The 19,514-nt window shown below is 36.6% G+C and overlaps 1 protein-coding gene across 1 annotated transcript; it reads right to left on the reverse strand.

Moving 5' to 3' along the window:
• Positions 1-10,370: 10,370 nt before the first annotated feature.
• LOC140823159 (probable CoA ligase CCL7) lies at positions 10,371-18,363 on the reverse strand. Its single transcript, XM_073184342.1, is given in 7 exon segments — positions 10,371-10,679; positions 10,822-10,924; positions 11,028-11,095; positions 15,802-15,947; positions 16,573-16,762; positions 17,289-17,609; positions 17,611-18,363. Coding segments are annotated over 7 exon segments (1,641 nt in total). The 5' UTR covers positions 18,310-18,363; the 3' UTR covers positions 10,371-10,565.
• Positions 18,364-19,514: the final 1,151 nt, after the last annotated feature.

The following is a 19,514-nucleotide window of genomic DNA, read 5'->3' on the forward strand; positions in this document are numbered from 1 at the left end:
AGGAACGTGGGAATCTAGACTACCTCTAGTGGAGTTCACATACAACAACAGCTTCCAAGCATCTATTGGTATGGCTCCCTATGAGGCGTTGTACGGGAGGAAGTGCAGATCACCAGTTCATTGGGATGAAGTTGGTGAGAGAACAGAACTTGGTCCAGAAATAGTTCAGCAAACTGCAGACGTGGTGGTCAAGATTCGTGACAGAATGAAGACCGCCCAGAGCCGTCAGAAGAGCTATGCAGATAAAAGGAGGAGAGATCTCGAGTTTGCCGTAGGAGATCACGTTTTTATCAAGATAGCACCTATGAAGGGTGTTATGAGATTTGGAAAGAGAGGCAAGTTGAGTCCGAGGTTTATTGGACCGTTTGAGATCTTGGACAGAGTTGGGACGCTAGCGTATCGTGTAGCCCTTCCGCCGAATCTGGCCGGGGTGCACAATGTGTTCCATGTCTCGATGCTGAGAAAATATTTGGCTAATCCTTCTCATGTTCTAAGTTATGAGCCGCTGCAGTTGACTCCAGACCTGTCTTACGAGGAGAAACCAGTCCAAATCCTAGACAGACAGGAGCGCAGACTTCGGAACAAGACGACTAAGTTGGTCAAAGTTCAATGGCTGAATCAATCGGTGGAAGAAGCCACCTGGGAGTCAGAGGCCGACATGAGACTTCGCTACCCGGAGTTGTTCGGTAAGACTTAATTTCGAGGACGAAATTTTTATAAGTGGGGGAGGAACTGTAGTGCCCAAATTTAATACACGTATAACCCATGCATTCATTTAATTATTAAATCATTTAAATTAATTTTAAGTGAGTTTTGGCGATGCATGATTTATTTAAATGCATTATTTTAAATTATTTATGTTTATGTGATGCACGTTAAAATGTCTATTGAGTTTCATGTTTCAGGCGTTCATTCGAGGCGGGATTGAGGAAAAGACCCGGTGACGATTTTTGGCAATTTTAAAGATGGTATTTTATTTTAAGTTAAGTTTGGGGGCATTTTAAATAATTTAGTGAGTGTTAGCATTTTTGAATCCTAAATTTAATTATTTTGTGAGTTTTTGATTTTAGAACTTTTAAAGTCTAATATGGTGTGTTATATTTTAATTATAGAGTTTTATTTAAAAAGTTGAGTGTGAGTTAGTGTTTTAATTAGTAGACAATTATTTTAGTAAACCAAAAGTTAGTCTTTTAATTAATTAAAACACACGCCTCACACACACAAACACACTTTTACACACAGTAATACACGCCTAAACACACACACAACAATTCATTCAAGTTTTATTATTTTTTTGAGAGAAAGATTAGGGTTCTTATTCCCCTAGAGTAGCCGCCCCCTTCCCTTCAAATTCCAGCAAGATTTCGGTCAGTTTTATTCAAGAGTAACGGTGCCACGTTCGTCCCGGATCAAGCCTCTCTCTATCTCCGCTTCGGTGTCGTCTTTCGGTAACGTTATCATCAAAAAGGCACGTATAATCTGTTCTTGCTGTGTCGATCAAGTCATATATTGTATTGCATTGTTTTTATGCGTAAAAGTTATGTATGATGATAGTAGTTTGAGCGGATCATGAATCGGATCGATTTCGAAGGAAAATTTTTAGATCTGAAACTCGTTTTTACTGTTCATGTCAAAATTGCGATTTTTCTGTTCATATTTTGGGAAAAATTTCAACGGCAAAAACGTAGAAATTTTCGATACCTTCGATTTGATATATGATTCGAAATTTTTGGACGAAAAATGAGTGAGTTATGATATTTTTCGTGCGACTGCGCAAACTGAAATTTTCAGAAAATTATGTTATTGATACGTTTCTTGAAGTTTTAAGTTGCAGGCTTCGTTGGAAATCGACGGGCGATTGTTGCTGCGTACGGGTATGTTAGTAATGATGTTAAGAGTGTTTTTTTGAGGTTACGTTTCATGTCGATAGGCACTCGAGCTAACTAGAAGTCGTAGGAAACAGTTTGATGTCAATTGCCATATTTTGGGTCGTGTGTGTCGTAGAGCGAACACTGTTGTCTTGAAACGTTTGTACAATTTGGGTTTTATGTTGCGGTATGCTAGGATGAGTCTCGAGGTGTCGGTGCATGGTCCGTATAACCGAGTCTAGAAGGATGAATATTAGGTGTTCAGAATTTTCGTAAGTTCGCGATTACAGTGGGTGCACGGACCTGTACACGGACCCTGACACGGGGTCCGTGCCTTTGTTGTCTTCTTGGAGTCTTTTTCCAGTATCTACACGGACCCCTACACGGATGAGGGCACGGGGTCCGTGCCTTTGCTTCCTTTCAATGTCTTCTTCCAGAGTCTACACGGACCCCCATCCGGACCCGAGCACGGGGTCCGTGCCCCTTCCGTTTCCCGACACACTCTAGGCAGTATGTACACGGACCCTCTCCCGGACCCAAACACGGGGTCCGTGTACCCTTGTTTTGGGAAATATTTGTAAGTTCATTTTAAGTTTGATGTTATGGGTTAGTGCAAGGATTATTAAGGGCGTGTCGTGGCAAATCGTAGAAGGTCCTAAGGTATGATTGAGCTTGAGAGTAAGCATGTGTTTTCTATGTCTAAGCAATGCAAGTTAAGTATGAAATTCACGTTAGTAAGTTGCAGCAACGGCCCCAGTCGAAGTCCAACGAATCCCTCAACGCCAAGTAAGTATGTTGACGTGCAAGAAAACATTTTTTTTAGTTTTTGAGGTATGCTAAATGTCTTGTGACCAAATTATGTTAGGATTGGAAAGCGTTAAATTATGAACGGGGACCAATCCGCCCGTTAAATTATGAACGGGTTAGATCGTGGTTGTGAAGCGTTAAATTATGAACGTGGATCAACTGGCCTGTTAAATTATGAACAGGGATCTTATGTATGCGGCAGCGGATACGTCCCTGTCAGCCCAGTACTGTGGTATAGTCTGATCAGGCTCATTTATGTTATGGGTCACTCGCTTTGAAACATCCTCTACGCAAAATGATGAAGTTATGTATGTTTACGTATGCAGTATGTTTATGAAAGTTTAAGTTATGGCACGTCGAAGTATGTATGTACGTATGTTTAAGTTTTAATGCGCAAGTTCAAGTTTCAAATTATGTATGTCCTATTTTAAAATTGCATGCGACCTTATTATGTAGTACTCGTTATTCCAGTTTATACGTGTTGAGTCTTTAGACTCACTAGACTTGATCGATGCAGGTGACTATGTTGAGGAGACAGGAGGTGATGACCAAGGGGCAGGCTTGGGCTGAGTGGCAGGCTAAACCCGAGAACCGCAAGTTTATGTTTATGCAAATTTTTAAAATACTCTGATGTTTTGATTTGAACGTGAGACGTTTTGAGACAGTTTATTTTAGCAAAATTTTATTGGTGACGGATGATGGTGAGATTTATTTTTATGAATGTTGAGTGACGACCGTATGAATGATTTTATTTAAGAAAATTTTTAATTCTTCCGCAAATTTTAAGTAGTGTAGAATACGGTTCGTTACACTCTCAGATTATCGCAGTGCTTCTGAAGGATATCTCATGCCTCTTTGGTGGAGGTGTAATTGGTTATTAGGCTGAACATGTTGATATCAAAAGAAGTGAAAATAACATTAAGTGCTTTCGAGTTGAAATTTGAGGTTTGGATTTCATCGATTGTCTACACAGTTTCTGGTTTGATGTGACTATCTTCGCCAGCGTCGACAGTTTTAGGAGGAGACCAACCATCCAAAACTCGTTGACAAGCCCTTTCTTCAATGGATTTAACGTAAACTCTAATCTTGACTTTTCAAAGCACATAGTTGGATCCATCTAGAATCGCGGTCGAAAGGCAGAGTTCGCAGACAACACGTCCGTTGCACTTTTGCCTGTATAAACATAAAAATAACCAAAATCAACACTTAGTATATCAAGAGTTGGCTCTGATACAACTTGAAAATGTTATTTAACATAAAAGTGCAAAAACAAAGTAATTTGCGTGTATCAAATTTTGGTGTTGTATATCGGTGTTGAAAACACGTGTTCACAACATGCAGCAGAATGTATTATTTATGATACACATAAATTTTAATAACTAGAATAAGACGGATTATGTACAAGTATAAATATTTGTACAATGCCTCATGACAAATAATCACTAAAAACTTGTGAATTGATTACAAAACCCAAAAATTAAATAAGGAATAAGATATTCCTTTCAAATTGAACTTGGATTTGAGAAAAAAAATTTGCGAAATAGATTTTAAATTACTTCATTTTGCGAGAACGTACGTCGTCCAAGCTAACGATAAAAGTTAATAAAAAAAGTTCAAAACAAATAAAATAAATTGAAATACTTTCATTTCATCGGTAATCAACTTTGTGAAAAAAAAAATAGAGTAGAAAGGGATCATAACTAACTCGAAAGGCATCTCCCACCTACAATATAAAGTTTTGTGATATTCCATCCAAATTATTGTTATACAAAATGTATGGAATAAACAGAAAGGTATACTAAAACCAACGAACTAGTAGTATGAACAAAACAGTAGCACAATGCTTAAAATAAAGCAAACCGAGGCCTGTATGAAAATACAGTGTCCTTAAAACAGATTCGTCCCCTCCGAGATGTGATTCGAGGATGAACTTGGACGTCTGTTTCCCAGGATACAACGGAACAACCAGCAGTGACTTAGCACGAGACACTACTACGACGAACTGAAAGCGTACCTTTACTTTATCACCGAGATTTAACGGAGGCAAATGAAAAGCTAACAAGATGAAATGCAAGAGAATACTTGAGAGAAAAGATTTTCATGTACTTGAAATGATGAAATGAGCACACTATTTATAAGCCCCCAAAAAACATACCAAGAGTCATGCAAGATTAATTAACTCAATTAATCTTCCCATTAACTCAAGAATATGAAGAGCCACAAGTTTTCAAGTAACTCAAGAATGTGGAGAACCAAAAGGCACTCCCACATTCAAGACATGTAATTTTTATTCAAATTTCCAACAATCCCCCACATGAATGAAAATTGATATACATCTCGGTGACAAAGTTCTACAGTTGAATCCTGCATAGGATAGGTAGGTGTTTTCCTTTGAACCTTCCCTCATGAAATATATTTGCTTTACTAGCTGACCAGTAGACATGATGTCCTTGAACTGTTCTGCCGTTTATGTAAATTAAGATATATTTCACACAAGACTCTCCCTGATACTATTCAGTTCTCATGATTGTGTTCGTTTTGGCCATGAACACACGCCTGGTTCTGCGAGAGGATCTAGAATTGAGCCTTGCAATTCCTTCGAAGCGGCCCCACTTCTCTCTCACATAGGTGATTCTATATTGCTTCTCATCAGAATCATTAAAAGCCGTAAGCTTATCCTCAACATTCACTGTTTCATAATAGGAATGGACTAGGGATAACCCCCACAGTGATTCTCCAAATTAATGCGATTAGGTTGTCCCATTAAACCTAGTTCTTGGGATCTCCAGTCAGCGTAGGTTGGGTTTTCCTTCGCACCAATTTATTCTATAGGCTTGAGCCCCATTCCCCTTGACATTTTCGCAACTAACTCTCTGTTTAACCCTTTGGTTAGCGGATCCGCTATATTATCCTTTGACTTTACATAGTCCACAGAGATAACTCCAGTTGAGAGTAGTTGTCTAATGGTAGTATCACCCGAATAGAGGTTATTCTCGATACAGGAGAATATGTGTCAAAGTAATCAAGCCCTTCACGTTGATGGTAACCTTTAATTACCAATCTGGCTTTATACTTATCTATGGTTCCATCTGATTTCATTTTTCTTTTGCAAACCCATTTACAGCCTAGTGGTTTGCTTCCCGGAGAAAGATTTACTAATTCCCACGTATGGTTTTGTAAAATTGATTCCATTTCGGAATTGATAGCCTCTTTCCATAGAGGTCCTTCAGATGAACTAATTGCTTCCTTGAAGCTTTGAGGTTCACTTTCCATCATGAAAGTGATGAAATCCGGACCAAAGGATTTCTCAGTCCTAGCTCTCTTGCTACGTCTAGGTTCAATGTCTTGATCAAGCTCTTGTTCTTGATCAATTGTTTCATACAATCTTTTGGATGAACTTGGTTCTTCCTTAGATTTACATGGAAACATGTGTTCAAAGAACGAAGCATTTCTTGATTCCATTATCGTATTCTTGTGAATATCAGGTATTTGAGATTCATGTACAAGAAAACGATACGCACTACTGTTTTGAGCATATCCAAATAAAATGCAATCCACAGTTTTTGGTCCTATCTTTACTTTCTTTGGAGTGGGTACTGCTACCTTGGCAAGACACCCCCACACTCGCAAGTATTGGTAGGAAGGACTTCTACCTTTCCATAACTCATATGGACTTTTATCTTGCTTCTTTTGGGGCACCTTATTTAAAAGGTAATTTGCTGTTAGAACAGCTTCTCCCCACATGTTCTGTGGTAAACCAAAACTTAATAGCAACGCATTCATCATTTCTTTCAAAGTGCGATTCTTTCTCTCTGCAGTGCCATTTTGCTGAGGAGAATAAGGTGCAGTTCTTTCATGTTTGATACCATGTTGAGCACAAAACTCAGCAAATGGTGATTCATATTCACCTCCACGATCACTTCTTAGCACCTTAATTTTCTTGCTAAGTTGGTTTTCAACTTCACTCTTATATTGGACAAATTTGTCAATAGCTTCATCCTTACTTTTAAGGAGATACACATAACAAAATTTTGTGCTATCGTCAACAAAAGTAATGAAGTATTTATTTCCACCACGAGTTTGTACACTTTTTAAATCACATACATCACTGTGAATTAGATCAAGTGGTTCACTATTTCTTTCAATAGTTCGAAAAGATGATCTCGTTAGTTTTGCCTCAACACAAGTTTCACATTTGTGTTGTTTGTCAATTTGGAATGCAGGAATGCTTTTCATGTTAATTAATCTACGAATTGTATCATAATTAACGTGTCCAAGTCTACCATGCCATAAACAAGAAGACTCAAGCAAGTAAGCAAAAGTGTTAACTTTATTCATCACGGGCTTAACAGCCATTACATTTAGTTTGAATAAACCATTACAAACATAACAATTGCCAACAAACATTCCACTCTTTGACAAAACCACATTATCTGACTCGAAGACAATGCGGAAACCATGCTTGTTAAGAAGCGACCCGGACACCAAGTTCTTGCGAATGTCCGGTACATACAACACATTGTTTAGAGTCAGTTCTTTTCCAGATGTCATCTTCAGAACAACTTTCCCTTGACCCTTGATTTCAGAAGTGGCGGAATTTCCCATGAAAAGCTTTTCCCCATTCTCAGATTCCTCAAGAGTAGCAAACATCTCCTTGTCGGAGCAAACATGGCGAGTGGCACCAGTGTTGATCCACCACTCCCTGGTGTTCGAACCCACCAGATTAACCTCAGAGATTCATGTTCGAAACCTCATGAGCAATGTTCTCTACCACATTCGCCTCTCGGTTTCTCTTCGGCTTCTTACATTCAGATGCCTTGTGACCCATACCATCACAGTTGTAGCATTTTCCGGAGAACTTTTTCTTTGACACGCCTCCTTTGGGTCCCATGTTCAACCTTTTGCTGGAGGAGGAAAATGTTCTCTTTTTCGAGCTTTGGCCATGCTCGACAACATTTGCCTTAGCGGCAACAGGAGAAAATAATCGTCTTTCCGAACTCTTGTTGTCTTCCTCGATGCGAAGTCGAACAATGAGCTCTTCAACATTCATCTCCTTTCGCTTGTGCTTCAAGTAGTTCTTGAAATCCTTCCAAGCTGGTGGTAGCTTCTCAACAATAGCAGCCACTTGGAATGATTCGCTCAAAGTCATCCCCTCACCGTGAATCTCGTGAAGAATCACTTGGAGTTCTTGAACTTGGCTTATAACCGGCTTTGAATCCACCATTTTAAAGTCCAGAAAGCGACCAACAAGAAACTTCTTGGCCCCGGCATCCTCGGTTTTGTACTTTCTGTCAAGGGATTCCCACAGCTCTTTAGCCGTTTTCTTTTCGCAAAACACGTTGTAGAGCGAATCTGCCAATCCGTTTAGTACATAGTTTCGGCACAAGAAATCAGAATGATTCCATGCCTCAACCGCACTAACAGATTCAACATCTCCCTCACCCTCGTTGAGTTTAGGAGCATCCTCCGTGAGGAATCTAGCCAGGTTCAGCATCGTCAAGTAAAACAGCATCTTCTGCTGCCACCTTTTGAAGTCCACACCAGTAAACTTCTCGGGTTTTTCACCGTGACTTGCTGGAACAGCAACCGCAGCAGCACGTGGGGTACCATGAGGGACAACTTGAGGAGGGACAACATGACCAGTTTCCCTTTTCACGTTGGTTTCAGTAGTCATATCTGAAACAACACGTAATGAGTAATCTGTTTTAAGATTGTTATACAAAATGTATGGAATAAACAGAAAGGTATACTAAAACCAACGAACTAGTAGTATGAACAAAACAATAGCACAATGCTTAAAATAAAGCAAACCGAGGCCTGTATGAAAATACAGTGTCCTTAAAACAGATTCGTCCCCTCCGGGATGTGCTTCGAGGATGAACTTGGACGTCTGTTTCCCAGGATACAACGGAACAACCAGCAGTGACTTAGCACGAGACACTACTACGACGAACTGAAAGCGTACCTTTACTTTATCACCGAGATTTAACGGAGGTCAAAAGAAAAGCTAACGATATGAAATGCAAGAGAATACTTGAAAGAGAAAAGATTTTCATGTACTTTGAAATGGGGAAATGAGCACACTATTTATAAGCCCCCAAAAAGCATACCAAGAGTCATGCAAGATTAATTAACTCAATTAATCTTCCCATTAACTCAAGAATATGAAGAGCCACAAGTTTTCAAGTGACTCAAGAATGTGGAGAACCAAAAGGCACTCCCATATTCAAGACATGTAATTTTTATTCAAATTTCCAACAATTATATCTATATTTGAATCTGTTTGGACTTAATTTTCTTCCGATAAATAATCTTACTTTGTAAATTATTACTAAAAGTAAGGTTACCTTTGTTCAATTTCTTAAAAATAAAATTTGAGAAATATGAAGAAACATATCCATATTAATTTTAAGCTCTTTAATAAAAAAAATTTCTGATTTCTCGATATAATCATTATTTACTTCAAATTTTCACAATTCTAAAAATAATTTTATTATTAGTATATAATATATAAAAAGTTAAAACATTCAGTATAATTGATTCCTTTTAAAAAATATAATAACCCAACAAATTCTATCATGACATGATATTTACAATAAAAAAATTGATTCCAACAAAATATAGTTACATATGTTTTGAGAAAATGATACATTCTTGCAATGTGATGCACCGTTATAATATACTAGTAAAAGATGCTCATGCATTGCATATGCTATTATTATTTTTAATTTGAACAAATAATACTAAATAATTAACATGAAATTATTTTCGATTTAGAAAAGTTGTTCGATTTAAAAAGGAAGTTTTATTTTGATTTTTTTCTATTTAAAATATGAAATGACTTGAAAAGGTTTTAAGTATGGTAAGAAAGTTAATTATAGAATTAAATATTTTGGTGTTCTCAAAGAAGTAGTTATTCTAAGACCATCACTCTTAATATAATAGTATAAATACTCTCAAAAAGCCCGCATGGGCTTAGCTCAGTTGGTCAGCAGCAGTAAATCTTGGAGCAATGACCAGGGATCGAGTCTCGCAAGCGGCAGTGTGGGAGTTAAATTCCCTCCAATGAGGGGGAGCTCCTTGTGCGCGGCCTAGCATAAGGTCTAGCTGCTGCTGGTTGGCTGAGTCACCATGATTTACCTCCTCTCACATTCTTGTCGGGCCGGGGGGTGAAGGGCGCCTAAGGTGAGCGATTTCACCTTTTGGAGCAATAAATACTCTAAAAAAGGTCCCTTGTTATGAAAATATGAATAAAATACATACAGAATAGTTTAAAGTTCTAACAATAGTTCAAAAAGCTCACAAATAGGTTTGAAAATTTAGAGTTGAGTTAAAAAAAAAATTAAAAAATGTGTGCTTCAAATGGAGTTCAAATTCAAATATACTTTATTCTAACCGAATTTTAGTATGAAATTTTTACTAAAATTCATCTCAATTTGATTCGTTTACATCTCAAATTCAAATACACAAAAAAATTAGTTTTTTTTAAAAAAATGTTTGACCAAGATTATTTTTAAACGCAAAACAAGTAATGGGGTTCCCAACCCTATTAGCCACCAACACAACATTGCGTTCAAGAGAAAAGGAGACAAGAAAAATAAAAAAGGGAAATATCCCATATATATATATATATATATATATATATATATATATATATATTACAAAGGCATGGAACTTGAAAGTAAACAGAAGACCTTTTCAGAGAGCAAAGTTGATCAAGATTCAGAAATTAAAATACTCGTCCACTGTATAAATATTCTCAAGGTAATACAAACATTGGTCCCAAACTCATTGAAATCGGATACATTACATTCAAGCAACAACGGGTTGAGCCACGACGAAGCACGCGTATCTAAGTTTGAATATGTGAGCAGGAAAAATATGAAGAACCTATAGTTTTGATCGGACCTTCTCAATAAGTTCTCTTCTGAGGATTTTCCCAGATGCTGATTTCGGGACACTATTTACGAAAGTGACTCTCTTCAATCTCTTAAACGGAGCAACCTGAAGTACGTAATTAAAAACGTGTTAGCTCTTCAAAGAAACTATGTTCAAACAGCACGTTTGGTTTGGTTTGGTTTCTTTCAGATCAATCGACTCCTAACCATAGCAATAACGAAAATGATCTGGGTTTCTGTTGTAATACCTGATCCGCTATGAATTTCTTGATATCTTCTTCGGACAGTGAGCTAGTAGGGGACCGGACAACATACGCAATCGGGACTTCACCAGCTTCGGCATCAGGACACCTTAAAGGGGCATAAACTCGGTATGTGGTTAACAGAAACAAAAAATGTTTAAATTTCAACTTCTAATGATGAAACAAGCAGATAGTTTGTGTAAGTGGCATACGGGATGACAACTGCATCTAAAATCTCGGGGTGAGAAATGAGTAGCCCTTCGAGCTCGGCTGGAGCAACCTGGCATTAAGTTAAAATAAGTTACTACATGATAGACCTGTTTCGTTTTGGCCACAGAAAATATAACACCAACCCCGGCGATAGGAAATATAAACTGAACAAACTGTCGAAAGACTCCAAAGAATTAAAATTTAGTGTGTTTCTTTGTTTCATTTGTGTTACTGTTTCACTTTATTGATTCGAATAGTTCATTTTTAAGTAAGGGAATCGGAGAGCAAACGGATGGAACAGGTTTACAACCTTTTCAAGCCGGCTCAAATTTCTTTTGACTCGTGTTCAAAACTATCAAAGTTGAATCGAACTTGAACACGTTCTAATATATTAATAGCTCATTCTTAAAATTACACAAGTTCATAAACTCAAACTCGTATTTAAACCTTTCTCAACAGAGTTCGTTAACTAAAGTATAACATAGAAGCAAATAAATCAAGCCCAATCCAAACTCCTAGTTGAGCGAACTCGATGCAAAAATAGTTTACTTCACGTGCTTTGAATTGAGTTTCGAAATAGCTAAAAAATTGAGCCCCAACTCAAATTTGAAAAAATGAGTAGTATTCAACTGGATTCGTTTCTAATTAAAGTTTAAACTCATCAAGCTCAACACATCCTAAACAATGAAATATTTGATTATCAAATTCGAATCAAGCTTGAGCATGTTTAAAAATCTAACTAAGATGTCAACCCAGCTCAGTTCAATAGTCTTGTTTATATTCTGATCCATTTAGTTAGTTTTAAACTCACTGACTTAATTCCAACATAACAAAGCCTTATTTCATACTTATCTTGTTGACCGCATGATCCTCTTTATTCCTTTCAACTCTATCTCTATCAAGCATCAGCCAAACGGTGAAATTATAAAAATCAAAATCCATCAAATTAATGTCGTCAACTGTGTTGCTGACAAGATACAAGTGACCAGTGCTAAATTACATAATTTGCAATCCATAATCATCATCAACAAGCATCTGAAACATCATGCATTATTCAACATAAATTGCTTCATTACTAAACCTTACAAGTCGATCAGCAAGGCTAGCAAAATTGTGGACTACAATTGATCGCCTAAGTTGCTGCTTAAATTATCCAACTGGGTTCAAGAGATATTAAGCAAGTGCATCATCTAAACTTGGAGAATAAATCCTATCGCCAAGAATGAATGGAGTGGGCCAAATTTGATGCAAAAGGAAGAGCCATGTGCACATGATGAAACAATCAAGTTGACCGCCCAAAATTTATAGATTCTTCTTTTATATATGAAAACTCCCAACATAAATTTGGTATCAGAGCCACCCCTTGGCCTGATAATCCAATACACATACGAAGATGGCAGTCAACAAGTAGCATCGAACTTGCCTGCAATTATTCCCAACAAGGCGCACCGATCTTTGTTGGTCAAGATTATGAGCTACGGAGCGTCGTTGTTCATGACCCATGACCTCTAAGATATCGTTTAAGAGGGGTATCAAATATATACTCCAGCAGAAGAAGCCGCATTGACAACAGCCAAAAGAAAAGAGCACAGGGAGAATAAGACCAAAGATGCAAGAGCCTTGTCCTTTATGCACCAAGAGATTAGCCGCTCTATAATTTCAAGTATCACGGCGGATAAAACATCAAAAAGCGCAAGAGAAATTTTAAAGAATCAATTCGGAGGGTATGAGAAGGTGATTTCCATCAAATTGCAAAATTTACGATGAGAATTTGACAGCTTAACCATGAAAGACAATGAAAAAGTCCAACAGTTCTCCTCCAGAGTGTCTATAATGGTAATCAGATTCGAGGATATGGAGCTACTGTTGAGGACAAAAAGATAATAGAAAATGATTTGTGGAGCCTGCCAGCAAAATTTGAGCACATCATTGCAAGCCATTGAAGAATTCAAAGATTTATCAAAATTGTCTTTGGATGAACTTTTGGGATCCTTGGAAGCACATGAGAAAAGAATGAGTTGCTTTAACACTCAAAATTTGGAGCAAGTTTTTCAAGTGAATGCTAGAACTTCATAGCAGAAGAATAAAAAAGATGAAGAGAACGAAAAAAAGAGCAATTATGTTCAATGAGGACCAACAGGAAGAGGTCATGGCAGAAATTCAAATTTCTGAGCATGAGGTCGAGGGAGTGGTAATTTTAATCAAAGAAACTTCAATTAAAATTCAGAATCCTACCGCCGAATTTGCAAAAGAAACGGTCATGACACCAAAGATTGCCGCGATAAAAGCAAAAGATGCAGAAATGCAAATCATGCAGATAAAGATTGCTGGTACAAGGAAGAGAAGAACAAAGCAAACTTCTTAGAACAAGAAAAAGGTCATGTATTTTATTCCTGCCTAAATTCTCAACAAAATTATCAGAACATTTGGCATGTGGACAGTGGGTGCAGCAACCACATTGGCAAGAATAAACACATGTTCGTGAAATTGGATGAGTCATACTAATCTGAAGTAAAGCTCGGGGATTGCAAAGCACACAAAATTGATGGAAAAGGAGAAATTGCAGTCCAGACAAAAGATGGACAAAGAAATATTATCTACAACGTCCTATATATTCCAAATTTGGCTCAAAATCTTTTGAGCGTTGGCCAGTTGCTGGAGAAAAATTACAGAGTTGATTTCAAGAATGATCATCGCAGCATTATTGACAAACAGAAGAATCTTACAATGGCTAAAATTAAGATGAGTTCAAACAAAGTCTTTCCACTTAATTAATTTACCACTGTCCGAGAAAGCTGTACTGCAGAGCACAACAGATGAAGATCATGATCTCTGGCACTTAAGGTATGGACATCTGAGCTTTAAAGGTTTAAATTTATTAAAGAAAAAGAATATGGTTGTTGGCTTTCCTAATATTCCAGACAAAGATAAAGCCTGTGAAGGATGTATTTATGGCAAAATGCATCACCAACCATTCCCAAAAATAGCTTAGAAAGTCAAAGCACCTCTTCGAATAGTTCATGCAGATATTTGTGGACCAACACAAACACCATCTCTCAACGACAACAGATACTTTCTTCTGTTCGTTGATGATTATACCAGAATGATGTGGATCTATATATTGAAGCAAAAAAATCAGAAGCATTTGAAAAGTTCTTGGAGTTCAAAGCAAGAGCTGAAAATCAGAGTGAAAAGAATAAAGACTCTCAGAACAGACTGAGGTGAATTAATTGGAAAAACCTTCATGAACTATCGCAAAGAAAAAGGAATCCATAGGCCGCTGACTGTTCGATATAATCCACAACAAAATGGAGTAGGAGAGCGAAAAAATCGCACTATTGTTGAGATGGCTCGAAGTACGGTGATCGGAAAAGGACTACCAAAAAGTTTCTGGGCAAAAGCATTAAATGCACCAGTCTATATTGTGAATCGCTTACCAACGAAAGCGGTTCCAAATAGGACACCATGTGAAGCATTGCATCGTAGAAAGCCACAGGTAACCAATCTTGAAGTATTTGGTTGCATTGGTTATTCTCAAATGCCTTCCCAAAAAAGAGATAAATTTGCTGACAAAGGAGAAAAACTTATTTTTGTTCGCTATATGACGAATCCAAGGGATATCGTTTACTAGAACCAAAAACAAATAAGCTTATTATATCTCGAGATGCTATATTTGATGAAAGTCAATCATGGAATTGGGTAGAAGAAAAGAAGGTGAAGACAAAGGTTAAACATGTGCCCAGTCCAACTATGCCTAAATTAAGAGATCAGCCAAGCACGAGCACGAGTTCAAGTCCTAGCTCCAGCTCATTTTCATCATCAGAAGAATTCTCCAGAATCAGAAATCCCAATAAGAAAAGTAAGAAGCCTCAGAGAAATATATGAGTCATGTGATATGGCATTCTTTGCCTGTGAGACACAAAATTTTCATCAAAAGCAGTCACTGCAGAAATATTTGAGCAGCTAAGAAATGAAGCGGATTATAAATTAAGAGGAGGTGTTAAATTAGATGATTTGAAATCCAAATCATCATCAACAAGCGGCTGAATCATCATGCATTAGGCAACATAAATTGCTTCATTACTATACCTTCCAAGTCAGTTGGCAAGGCTAGCAAAATTGTGGACTACAATTGATCGCCTAAGTTGTTCCTTAAATTATCTAATTGGGTTCAAGATATATTAAGCAAGTGCATCATCTAACCTTGGAGAAGAAATCCCACCGCCAAGAATGAATGGAGTCGCCAATATTTGATGCAAAACGAAGAGCCACGTACACATGATGAAACAATCAAGTTGATCGCCTTATGTGCCACTTAAAGCATCCAAATATATCCTTTGTTATTTTGCTTTAATATTAAGTATTTCTATTATAAATGTCTCTAGTCATTTGTAAAAAATAATAATATGTACATACTGTATGGTCATAGTAAGACTCTACTGCATGAGCATGGAGGGAGAGTTCGAGAGCACCTATTTAGAATAGTTGAGTGTATTTTAAAATCAATAGAATTGTAATGGAAGAATTCTATTGAAATAAATTGCATTTTAACATACATTAGCCTCCAAATTTATAGATTCTTCTTGTATATATTAAGACACCCAACAATCGGAACAGACAACTCTGTTAATCACAGCTTTGAAAAATGGCCTTGCCCAAAGAAAATAAAAAAAAAAACAATCCATTACCGTACATACATTGATCTTTGAATCAAATGATGTTCAAAACTTGTAGGCAGAATTTAACGGAATCTGTAATTTCTAGAGGGTAACTCACCTGAAAAGCTTTGTATTTGATGAGTTCTTTGATACGGTCAACCACATAAAGCTGTCCATTATCATCGAAGTATCCAAGATCTCCGGTATGCACCCAACCATGTTTATCTATTGTAAGCTTTGTGGCCTGTGGATTGTTGAAGTAACCTGAAATTGAAACGTATACCTTTAAATAAAGGGAAATCCAAGATTCCATCTCCATGAATGTATGAATACAGCAGTGGCAAGAAATTTCTTTATTAAATAATAATTAGAACATCTTAATAAATATCTATTGAAGATTGATGAATATATAATTAGCTCGATTAAAAAAAAGGCATATCTATTCATAAACAATAAGTTATAATACTTGACTATGAGGCAATAGACATAACACAAGGCTCACTCAAGCCACTGATAAAATACAGAAATTTACAGCATGTAGAAAATTCATAGATTTTGTTGCAGAAAATTCTAAAGGGGAATTTTTCTCTCTGAATGTCAGGACAAAGACAAAACACAATGAAACAGGTTATTAATCTAATTTGAACTGTAGATTTTGTTCAACCTCTTCTCAGTTGAAAACAATCACACTAAACTAAATTATACTTAAAGTTCAAAAAAATCAAACTAAAACTAAAATATACTAGGAGTTCAGAATAATCTAACACTCAAAGTCAAATTTAATCATGTATGGAGTGACCTAAAATGATATCATTTACGAAACACTTGAATGAGCAAAACATGCATGAAACATTTCTAGGAGATGAAAAACTTCAAATTGAGAACAAACCTCGCATCATGTTGGGTCCTCGTACCCATATTTCCCCCACCTGGCCTGGAGGAAGAGGCTTCAACTTATCTACACTAACTATTTGGCACTCCACTCCCGAAACAAGAGTTCCAGCAGAACCAGAGTGTCGAGGCCCTGCATATGCATTCTCAAGCGACACAATTCCACAAGTTTCAGTCATACCATAGCCCTGAAAATGAGGATTCTGCCATAAGTACTGGACATACTTAATGGCAACTGTGACAGATGCAAAATTATTTGTAGTTAATCTACATTATGGTGCAGCTCAGACAATAGCTTTCAGAACTTAGCAAAATATTATGAGTTTTTTGGCATCATGATCTCAAGATGAGCAGAAAAATTCATAATCATCAAAGTAGTTTGAGCCAAGAGCAAGGTCTTGTCTCCTTTTAGTTTATTATAAGCTCCCAAAAGATAAAATATGTTGTTTATATCTTGATGCTATTATGTGCAGTTAAATCAGTTGTCCAAAGCATCATCCTTCAGTTATTTTCTTCGAGTGCTATCAAATGAGTGGAATTTCACCATGTGAACATATTTATTCTTCCAAATTAGTCCCACGAAAAACAGGCTTAGTAGAGTCTCCCAATTCTTAAGCTCTCCATCACAAAATCTACAAATACTTTACAGATTTTACATCAAAGTAACAATGTTAACCAATTCTACTATAAATTCCACAGGGTAACAATAATTACCTGGCAAACAACAGCTTGAGGGAAGTTCTTTGCACATTCCTGCATCAGTTCCCTCCCTAAAGGAGCGGCCCCTGAACCAATCTGCCTCAAAGACGACAAACTATACTTCTTGACCGTACTATTTTTAGCCAACGCTAGTATAATCGGCGGCACAACCCACATATGTGTCACCCCATATTTCTCCACGAACGTCAAAATCATTTCCAAATCGAACTTGGACATGGAAACAATCGCACTACCACGCTGCAGCTGCGTGTACATGATCACAGCAAGGCCAAAAACATGGAACATAGGCAAAACACACAAATAAACATTGTGGACTGTCACCGGCCAATTCTTGATCAGCAGAAATCATCAATGATGCACATATGAAATTCCTATGGGTAAGAACAACACCTTTGCTCGTACCGGTCGTACCCGAAGAGTACAATAACGCAGCAGTATCATTTTGCTTGACACCGTTAACATTACCATCCAAATTCACAGACCCTTCATTATTTACTAGCTGGGTGAAAAGAGTAACCTCTTTAGGAAAATTAAAATTCTGTTCTTTCTCAATTTTTTCGTCCTCCAAGAGAATTACCGGCAAATCGAAATCTTTAACCTTAGGCAACAAATCTTGAATAGTAACAATAAGCTTGGGCTTTGAGTCTGTAACCTGTTTAGATAACTCTGAAACAGTGTACAGTGGGTTGACAGTCGTAGCAATGGCGCCTAAAGCCACGATCCCAAAGAAACAGAGAGGAAACTGAATGGTATTGGGGGAGTAGATGAGCACGACGTCGTTTTTCTTGATGCCCAGTTCGAGCAAACCATGAGAGACCTTGGAAACCATGGATTTGAACTGGCTGAAAGTCAAAATCTTTCCAGTGTGTGAATCTATAAGGGCTGGTTTATCCGCAAAAGATGAAGAGTTTCTGAAGAGAAACGAGACCATGGAGAGGTTGGGATCTTTGGGAAGAAACAATGGTGGCCGCAAAGATCTGTAGATTCCATCGCGACCATACCCAGATTTCTCCATCTTTTCTTCTGCTGATGATTTTGGGACACCAAGGAAAGGGGTTCGGGATAGTTCGTGATCGAATATATAGATATTAATTAATAACAGCATAATTTTACATCATTTTTTTTTATAAACTTACAAAATTTATTGAAAAAAAATTATTTTAATACACATATTATTGAAAAATTGATATATATTATTGTAAATAACTTAATTAAGTATGTATTTTGATTAATTTTTAAAAAATATATTTATTTTAGAATTATATTATGATAAATTATCAACTCAAATCTACAACTATTTTTTAATCATTTTAATAAAAAAAATATAATTAATAAAATAAGTGATTGGAGCTTGGAGATATTGTGTCGAGATGACCAAAACAAAAAATAATCACCATTTTTGTTTTTAAAAATATGTTATTCATTCGTTGGAATTCGATAGTAAATCATGAATGAGTGAGAATTTTCGTGTGTTGTCGAATCGGTGCTTACACCACCATGCGCCATCAATTTTTTCAAAAACATTTGTCTTTTCATGGTCAATAACTTTCATTTTGAATATTTTCCTGAATTTCAAATTATTAATACCATATTTTGAAAAACTAAAATTGATTGTTTTTGTTTCAGTCGTCCGAAAACAAGCGTTTTTTTTAGAATCGGACCGACATATTCGACCGAGATCCGATCACGGGTCTCGTCTGGACATCGCCCAAACACGTTTTACCGTTCAAAACCAATCGAGAAAACCGGTCAAAACCAATCGAGAATCGATCTGATCTGTATTGAACCAATGAACGAGTTCACAATTTTTTTTATTTAATTTTTTATTTTTTGTTATATTATAATTATTTAGATTTTTAAATTTGTTAAAAATATTATTTTAATATTATTAGAGCTTATTTGATTTTCTAAACTCTGGAAAATATATATTTTTATTATTTATATACATGTTTAAAATATTTAGAATTTCAAATATATTATTTACTAAATTATATTAATATTTTATGTGATATAACAGTGTTCTGGTGGCCGAGCGTTTGGTTGAACATGTCCGACCGGTTGAATTACTATTTTAAGATAGACCGATTCGATTATAGGTCTGATTATGAAAACATTGTCGAAAACAATACTCCAGACTCTAGTCACATTTATTTATTTATTATATTTTTATCAATATGAAAAAAAAATAGTTGTATATTTGAGTTGATAATTATTTATCAT

This window comes from Primulina eburnea, chromosome 2 (assembly GCF_022965805.1).
Source record: "Primulina eburnea isolate SZY01 chromosome 2, ASM2296580v1, whole genome shotgun sequence".
NCBI lineage: Eukaryota > Viridiplantae > Streptophyta > Magnoliopsida > Lamiales > Gesneriaceae > Primulina > Primulina eburnea.